General features: G+C 44.1%; 2 protein-coding genes across 2 annotated transcripts; one reads left to right on the forward strand and one right to left on the reverse strand.

Moving 5' to 3' along the window:
* Positions 1–1,369: 1,369 nt before the first annotated feature.
* LOC105358414 lies at positions 1,370–2,941 on the forward strand. Its single transcript, XM_023966151.1, has 3 exons — positions 1,370–1,980; positions 2,070–2,195; positions 2,354–2,941. Exons 1-3 carry the CDS (start codon positions 1,554–1,556, stop codon positions 2,821–2,823), a joined length of 1,023 nt encoding a protein of 340 aa, XP_023821919.1. The 5' UTR covers positions 1,370–1,553; the 3' UTR covers positions 2,824–2,941.
* Positions 2,942–3,110: 169 nt separating this feature from the next.
* Positions 3,111–4,806, reverse strand: LOC105358416 (protein ANTAGONIST OF LIKE HETEROCHROMATIN PROTEIN 1-like). The gene is made up of 3 exons (XM_020701043.2): positions 4,067–4,806; positions 3,800–3,905; positions 3,111–3,717 (listed from the first exon to the last, which is right to left on the reverse strand). Exons 1-3 carry the CDS (start codon positions 4,768–4,770, stop codon positions 3,298–3,300), a joined length of 1,230 nt encoding a protein of 409 aa, XP_020556702.2. The 5' UTR covers positions 4,771–4,806; the 3' UTR covers positions 3,111–3,297.
* Between the last annotated feature and the right edge of the window lie 4,425 nt (positions 4,807–9,231).

Below are 9,231 nucleotides of genomic sequence, written 5' to 3' on the forward strand. Positions count from 1 at the left end.
GAGTTCAATAGAAAAATACTAAAATGAACTAACAAACTGACTAAGCTATACTGGCATCCCTGCCCTTAGACCCCCCTTCGCGGTAAGGAAAAACTCCCAAAAAAAACGGATTCCGGAAAAAACGAAGAAACCTCAGGGGTGCCCACATGAAGGAGGGATCCTCCCCCAGGACGGACAGGCGATTTACCAGAACTCGTAGAGAAGAATTAACTTATCTATCTCTACAACTACATATATAAAAGTCCAGCAGACGAGCTTCATCCAGCCGTGGTTGTGGGGACAGTCAAAGGCGCGAGTCGAGCCGGAGACAGGAACCACAGCCAGGTGTAGGAGCAGGAGCAGAGACGAGGTACTCGGTCAGGTACAGAGCAGAGACAAGCCAGAGATAAGCCAGAGATGAGCCAGAGGCAGAATCCACAGCCAGGTGTAGGAGCAGGAGCAAAGGCGAGGTAAACTGTCAGGAACTGGAGCACGGATGAAACAACTGGAGTCTGGAAGCACTCCCACTCCCCAGGAGGGGAGAGGAAAAGAGGGACAATACATGAATCGCACTGTACCAAACAGAGGCATGGAGAACTAAATGATAAATTATGATCAAGAATAGAGGAGAGGAAGGGTAGAAGTAAAAAAAGAAAGAGGACAGAACCCCAGTGCACCATAGTTACCCCAGCTTCAACTTCTAGCAGCCTTTTGAAAGAAATAGTTATTATTAAGTTTAATTTAAACAAACTAACATTAAGTTAAATAATCTCTGAATACTAACTAGTCTGACAATAAGCCTGTCCAAAGAGGAATGTTTTCAGTCTAACTTTGAATGTAGAAACTGAGTCGGCCTCTCTTACATGAGCTGGGAGTTTATTCCATAAGACAGGGGCGTGGTGGCTAAACGCTCTACCTCCAACCGTACTTTTACTAATTCTAGGAACCACAAGCAGTCCTGCATTTTGCGAGCGAAGTGTTCTGATTGGATGGTAAGGGACTATGAGGTCCTTAATATAGGACGGGGCCATTCCATGTAAGGCCTTATAGGTTAACAGGAGGATCTTGAACTTGATTCTGGAATCAACTGGGAGCCAATGGAGCGAAACTAACACAGGAGTGATGTGATCTCTTCTGCTAGTTCCAGCTAACAATCTAGCAGCTGCGTTCTGAACAAGCTGGAGACTTCTTAAGGAACTCTTAGGACACGCTGCTAACAAGGAGTTACAGTAATCCAGCCTCGACGTAACAAATGCATGGATGAGTTTTTCAGCATCACTCTTAGGCTACGTTCACACTGCAGGCTGAAACGACCCAATTCCGAATTTTTTGCCCCTAAGTGGCCCAATTCCGATCTTTTCATGACAGTCTGAATGGCACAGATCCGATCTTTTCAATTGCGACCCAGGCCCCGTGGATTTGCCGGCCTGATTCCGAATTGTAGCCGTTCTTTTCAATTGCGACCGCCGTCTGACCGGGCAGGCCACACAATTCCGAATCGTACGTCATCAATACGCTACAAACGTCATCATTCTGCGTTAGATTAGGCGGGAACGACGACGAAAACAGCAACAATGGCGGACGCTGCATCTGAGACCGGTCAGTGGAAGGGAAGCGAGGTGACCGATTTGATCAGTATATGGGGCGATCGTTCTATCCAGGCAAAACTTGAGGGCTCGTATAGGAACAGGGCGGTTTTTGAAGAAATTGCGAGAGAAATAAACGAGCGGGGATACAGAAGATCCTGGCTCCAGTGCCAGAGAAAAATTAAAAGCCTCCGAGCAAAATACAAGGAGGTAAAGGACTGGAATAAACAAAGTGGGCGTCAACGGATTACATGTCCGTTTTATGAAGAGCTGGACCGCATTTTGGGGGATAAGCCCAGCGTCCAGCCAGTTGAACTGTTGGACAGCTGCTTTGCTCAAGAGGAGCCCGAGGAGGAGGGCCCAGGTCCCGCAGCCGTCGCGGCCAGCCTGGCTGGTCGGTCTTGCGGTGATACAGGTGAGTTATTTGCACATGGCATAGCCACTGTGACTTAACTTTATAACATTTAAATACAATGTGTGACAGTTTGTTAATTATATACACAGGTGATGCGTTCCTTGCAACTCCTTCGCCTTCCACCTCAGATGGAAGTTCTGCGTCCACAAGTGAAGAGCTTGCATCATCTTCAGCGTCGTCTGTAAACAGCAATGGATCCTCCACATCCACTGCATGTATGTTCTTGGTTGTATTCTGATCGTTTTCTAACCCCATTAACCTCTTAACCCCCACACCTGAAGACTTTTTCTACTGTTAAAGCTTATTATTGTACTAATAAAAAAAATAATCTTGGTAGTCCTTATTTTGATCTGATTTTTGTTGTTTTTTACAGCTACTTCTGCCAGGAGCAGAAAAAGGAAATCTAAGATGGAGGCAACGCTGGATGCATTTGCAAACAAGATCACCACTGCCCTTAAAGAGGATGACACAGACATCTTACTTAAGATGCAAGCAGCTCAGCATGAGCATGAAAAAAAAATGTTTGCAATGATGACACGGTTTATGGAGAGATCATTCCCGCTGCCACAGTCACACCAAGCCCCAATGAACTCTTCTCATCTTTACAGCCCGATTCCTTCGCCTACTCCTTTCACACGGTTTCCTGTGGCTTCCTCTCCGTCTCCCACCCCGCGCCGGCCCTTTTTCCCAGATTTAAATAGACTGCCCTTCAATAACACTTTTCAACATCCTCATATCAATCAGCCTTTTTCCCAGGCACCGGGACACACACAGGCTTTTGACGAGGATCCTCTGCAACCTTCCCAGTGCAAAGATGATGAAACTCACTATACGAGTTTCTAAATTTTCCAAAACATTTATGCCAGTTCAGGCAGTAGGTTTTGCACAACGTTCAAGTGTGACGGTCACTTATATGTAAAATTTTACTCAAGTTTTTAAAATAAAGTTGTATATGTCCTGAGGTTATTTCTTTTCATTTGTGTCAATTTTGCTTTGAAATAAGCTCCAGCATACAATATAATCCTAGTGTAGGCCTAAATAAAGTGTTTTTAATTGAATTCCTTTTTAAATATATTTAACACTTAATGCAAATCAACTCACTTACAAATACCACATGAAACATCGGAATGGCTTTTAAAAAATGAAGTTCAACTTTATTTTACACACAAGTAACGTCAAAAAATGATGCAAGACCTATAAAAACAGATTTCAGAATAATGAAGACCTTGTAATAGTAAAGACAGAAACTAACATTGAGGCCAAAAGGTACAAATTGTTAAACGACCTTGAAATTATTGTGACAGCCCATTTTGTGGCTTAACTTTGGCTAAAAAAAAGCTGAGTCAATGCTTCTCTGACTCTTGATGGCTGCACATCAACAAATCCCCTTCCTTCAGCCCATCTCTCAGCATTAGGAACATTTCCACCAGCGTCTTCATAAGTCTCCCCGTGCATTTCACACAAGTTGTGGAGTGTGCAACATGCACCGATTATGGTGGGGACCAGGGAAACGTCCACATCCAGCCGTTTAGCAAGGCACCTCCACCGGCCCTTCAGTCGGCCGAAAGCGCACTCCACAGTCATCCTGGCTCTGCTGTGGCGCACATTGAAGTTCCTCTGCTCAGCTGTCAGGGTCCCTGTGTCACAGTACCCTTTTAACAGCCAGCTTCGAAGGGGATAAGCCGGGTCACCGAGCAGCATGATTGGCACTTGAACGCCCATTATCTCCTCAGTGCCCTTACGATTTGAAAGCACAAAAAGATCCGAATAAATAAAAGACATTGTACACATTTTACATCACTATTACTGGATTACTCACTGGCGGGAAAAGCTCCCCTCTCTCTGCGAGTGAGTACACATGGGAATTCCGGAGAACCCTTGCATCATGGACACTCCCTGGCCATCCAGCATAGATGTTGGTGAAGCTGGTGGAAGACCGTGTTAGATTACTCAACAGTGTTCTGTTTCCTATGTACAGTATTTTCAAGGATAATATTCTTGCAGATGTATATGGTTCTATCAAAAGAAAGTGAGGCAAGTATAGTACTTAAAACGATAATAAAAGTACAATATCTATATTTCTTACCAAAATCGATGATCCACGACACCCTGGAGCAGAACTGAATGCCACCCTTTGCGGTTGAAATACTCTGTGTGGTTATCCTCTGGAGCAATGATGGGGATATGACTGCCATCAATAGCTCCTCCACACTGCGGGAAACCCCATCGCTGCTGGAAGCCTTCGATTACCTCTTGCAGGTCACCGCCTTTGGGCAGTTTGATATACTGGGGCATGAGGACACGGCGAACTGCCTCGCAGAACTCGCGTACAATGGAGCAGACTGTGGACCTTGCTATGCCGAACAAGTTTGCTACCGTACGATAGCACGCGCCTGTTGCTAGCCAATACAGTCCAACTCCAACGCGTTTCTGCACTGTTATGGGCCGCCGCAGACACGTCTCCTCTCGTGACAGAGTTAATCGAAGGCGCTCACAGACGTAATTGAAGGTGGATCTGGTCATCCTAAAGTTACTGATAAATTCTGCATCAGTGAAGCCACTCACATCAGTATCCCACCACTCCTGGCTGCGACTCCGCACCCAAACGTTCCTCTCTATCGACGTTGATAGCACAGCTTCACTATACGCCATGGCCAAAACCCTCGCTCTCCTCCTTTTTAACTTTCTTCTGAAAATGAGAAGACTGTTATAGTCCCGGCGACTTCGTGATAATAAAATCAATAATGGTAAAAGTGCTCCGCTGTTGGCAACACAGTTGTCGGCATCCATTGTTCACGTTAGCTACTTCCGCAAACAACGAGTGACGTCGTTCACCGTTGAAAACTCTTCTGCGCATGCGGGTCTCGTTTGGGTCGTGTCACGGTCACACTGTAGATCACAAAAGTTCGGATTTACTAGGAAATGTGAACGGTCTAGCAAACAATTCGGATTTTTTCAAAAATTCGGAATTGAGCATTAAGCCCTGCAGTGTGAACGTAGCCTTAGAAAGTATATTTCTGATCTTAGCAATATTCCGCAGGTGAAAAAAGGCAGTTCTACACGCCTGAGATATGTGAGCCTTAAATGATAAATCCTGGTCAAGTAAAACCCCAAGGTTTCTAACTGTGGAATTGGGGGCTATACTTATGCCATCCAGGGAGACTATCTGAGCAGACAGAGCATCTCTGAGGTTTTTAGGACCAAGTATAATGACCTCAGTTTTTTCTGGGTTCAAGAGGAGGTAATTAATTGTCATCCAGGTCTTGATGTCACTGATGCAGGCGTTCAGTTTCTCTATCTGGTCATTCTGGTCAGGCTTCATGGATAAATACAACTGCGTATCGTCGGCATAACAATGAAAATTAATGCTGTGTTTCCTGATTATGTTTCCTAGGGGTAGCATATAAAGCGTAAACAGGATCGGTCCCAAGACTGAGCCCTGTGGGACTCCATAGTTGACTCGAGTGCACTGAGAGGAATGCCCATTTACATTAACGAACTGATACCTATCGGACAGATAGGATCTAAACCACTGGAGAGCAGATCCTCTGATCCCTATGTCCTGCTCTAATCTATGGAGTAAAATACTGTGGTCGATAGTGTCAAAGGCTGCACTGAGGTCCAACAGGACCAGAATAGAAAGTAGTCCCTTTTCTGAGGCCAATAACAAGTCATTAGAGACTCTAACTAGTGCAGTTTCCGTACTGTGGTGAGGTCTAAACCCCGACTGAAAGTCTTCAAAGTGGCTGTTGTCCTGTAGGTGGCAGTAAAGCTGCTTAACTACAACTCTTTCTAGGATTTTAGAAATAAAGGGCAGGTTTGATATCGGTCTATAGTTGGCCAAGATGCTAGGATCCAAACTGGGCTTTTTCAGAAGAGGTTTAACAACTGCATATTTAAAAGACTGTGGCACGTAACCCGTTTCCAGAGAGGCATTTATCATTGTTAATATGGGATCATTAATTAGGGGAAAAGTTTCTTTAAAAAGTCTAGTGGGAATTGGGTCTAACAGACACGTTGAGGATTTGGAGGACGTAATAATTGATGTTATTTCCGCTTGATCCACAATAGTGAAGCAGTCTAATGTTACAGAGGTTTCTATAGATGCCTCCATTTCTACCGCTTCAGCCTGTTCTGGGCTGATAGTAGGAATAACTTGATTTAACTTATGTCTAATATTTGAGATTTTACTATCGAAAAATGTAAGAAAATCATCAGAGCTGAGAGAAACAGGAACATGTGGTTCTACTGAGCTCTGACTGCGAGTTAATTTAGCTATAGTGCTAAAAAGAAATCTTGGATTGTTTCCATTCTCTGATATTAAGGTTGAATAGTACTGGCTTCTAGCTCTACGCAGAGCTTTTTTATAATTTAATAGGCTATGTTTCCAGATATCCAGAGACTGCTCTGAACCGGAGCGGCGCCATTCTCTTTTCAACTTACGGGTTTCTTGTTTAAGAGAACGAGTTTCAGCGTTAAACCACGGTGCTACTCGGTTTTGTCTTACGAACTTAGGTTTCAAGGGGGCAACAACATCGAGTGTACTCCTGAGGGCTTGTAAGGCATCATTAACAAAGTGGTCATTTATACTAGGACTGATGCTATGGGAGCTGGTCTCAGAGTATTTTCTCAGAATATCACTAAGTACTGGCTGAACTGTGTGTTTAAACTCAGACACAGAACGGTCAGTTAAGGTTCTTCTAAGCTGTTTCTTATTCACTGGGGCAGAAGGATGTTCCAGTGTAAGCTGGAAGGTAATCATAAAGTGATCAGAAATGATGGGGTTAAGAGGAAGGAAACTCAGCTGGCTTATCTCGATACCATGGGTTAGAACAAGATCCAGGGTGTGCTTATGACAGTGAGTGGGTTCATTCACACTTTGGGTGAAACCAACATCATCTAATAAAGCTGCAAAAGCCTTTCCTAGGCAGTCACTGGGGTCATCAACATGTATATTAAAATCCCCTAATATTATAATTTGATCAGAATCTAAGACAATAGTCGATAGGAAGTCAGAAAACTCAGTTAAAAATTCTGAATATGGGCCGGGGGGGCGATAAATAATTATGAATAAAACAGGTTTTCGAGTTTTCCTGTTTGGGTGACTTAAAGACAATATGATGCTTTCAAATGAATTATAAGCATTTTTAACTTTAGGGCTGAGAAGTAAGCTAGACTGTGATATTACTGCCAAACCACCTCCTTTTCCTGAAATCCTGGATTTCTGATAGTTAGCATAAGTGGGGGGGGTTGCTTCATTCAATCTAACATAGTCATCCTGATGGAGCCAAGTTTCTGTTAAGGCTAAAAGACTAAGGTTGTTATCAATGATTAACTCATTGACTAAGAGGGACTTGGAGGAAATGGATCGAATGTTTAATAAACCGCATTTAATGACATAATTCTGCTTGTGAGAACTGCTGTCACTTTAAGGTTTCTATGACGCGCTCCTTTCATTTGTCTTTCAGCACATAAGCTAAAGCTAGGACCTGCTTGACTCTCCCTGCATGGGTTTTGCACCAGCACTAACCCTAAGGGAGGCTCAGAGGAGCGTTTTACACTGCTGCTCTGCGCCCGGGTCTCGTCTCTGGATTGTCAGGTTAACAGACTAAGGCTAGCAGAAATGTTTCTAGAAAGAAGAGCGGCACCGTCCCGGGTGGGATGGACGCCGTCTCTCCGCATGAGACCGGGCTTCCCCCAAAACGCGCTCCAGTTATCCACAAAACCAACGCCGTTTTCTGGGCACCATCTAGAAAGCCAGCGGTTAAATGATGAAAAGCGGCTGTACATTTCATCATTGACTAAGTTCGGCAGGGGACCAGAGAAAATTACAGTGTTGGACATCGTCTTAGCCAGTTTACACACCGAAGCTACGTTTAACTTAACCACCTCTGACTGTCTCCGTCGGGCATCATTACCGCCTGCGTGAATCACGACTCGACGGAACCTGGACTTACTCTGAGCTAACATCCTAAGGTTCCCCTCGATGTCACCAACTCTGGCCCCCGGATAACACCTAACTGTAGCCGCTGGGAGCTCCACGTTTCTAACTTCAGAAGAGCCTATAACCAGAGTTGAGTGTTCAGCGGGTGTGTCGCTGAGGGGGGAGAACCTATTACTAACGTGGAGTCTCGGGTGCTCTAAGTTTTTGCGTTTAGCACTATGTTTCCTCCCAGTCGGTACAAACCCCTGACTGTCTCCCGGCTGTTGGGAGGGCGCTGGGGTGCTAACAAAGTTAGCCCTGGTAGCGCGGCCCGCGCTACGAGTAACGACCTGGCTAGCCGGCTTAGCTTCCACTGTGCGGAGCCGCGCTTCTAACTGCTCCAGCCTGGCCTCCAAGTCTAACACAAGACTACACTTAACACACCTACCGCTATCTTCACTAAAGGAGGCAGGGTCATCACTAAACATATGGCACATGGGGCAGGAGAGAGGAGGAGAGGCGGAAGGAGTGGTGGCCATGCTAGGTTCTAAGCTAAGGCTAGCGGTGTTTAAGTAAAGAGAAGTGGTTTATTTAGCAAAATGAGAAAAGTGAACAGCAAGCGGTTTAACAGTGGTGAATTCGCTAATAAAAGGTACTAGATGTGAATATTAACCCAGATAACCCTTAGAGTAAGCAATAGTAGTAAGGCTAATGCTAAACAAGAGGACAGCAGTCACACAACTAGCACTGGGAATAGCTCACCCGGAAATGACGTCACAGCGTCGAATAGACAAAAGGTTTATCCCAGTTCAAAGAGATGAGATTCTCCAGCAGCAGTCTACTTCTTACAAAATCTATTCAAACGTTCCATTTAGAATACATTCCTTTGTAGCCTGCTGTTATGTTGCTTGTATATTTAATGTTTCACCTCATAAATGCAGAAACAAAACTATGAAAGATGGCTTCTGCACTCAAAAAACAAATGTTCGCTTTACTTCAAGACTATGTCAAGTGGTTCCACGTAATTGTCAATTGGATATTAATGCATTCCTTTACGTCTGATTTACTCATTTCAATTAAGTACGTTGTACAGCGTTTTCTTAGGAATATGTTGTACAGTGCATTCTTAAGTTGGTGCTACTGAAATGGTTTGCTTTGTTTCTATGTACAACATTCACATTGAACGTATGTTTATTTGGTTAAGTTCAGTCAATATTATGAAAATATATTAAAGCTAAACAATGTTATTGACTTAAAATAACTCAGTGTAGTCACGCTAAACTTAATTGACTTTAGTTTGTCCTAGAAAATACCTAATATATTAATAA

The sequence above is a fragment of the Oryzias latipes genome, chromosome 18 (assembly GCF_002234675.1).
Source record: "Oryzias latipes chromosome 18, ASM223467v1".
NCBI lineage: Eukaryota > Metazoa > Chordata > Actinopteri > Beloniformes > Adrianichthyidae > Oryzias > Oryzias latipes.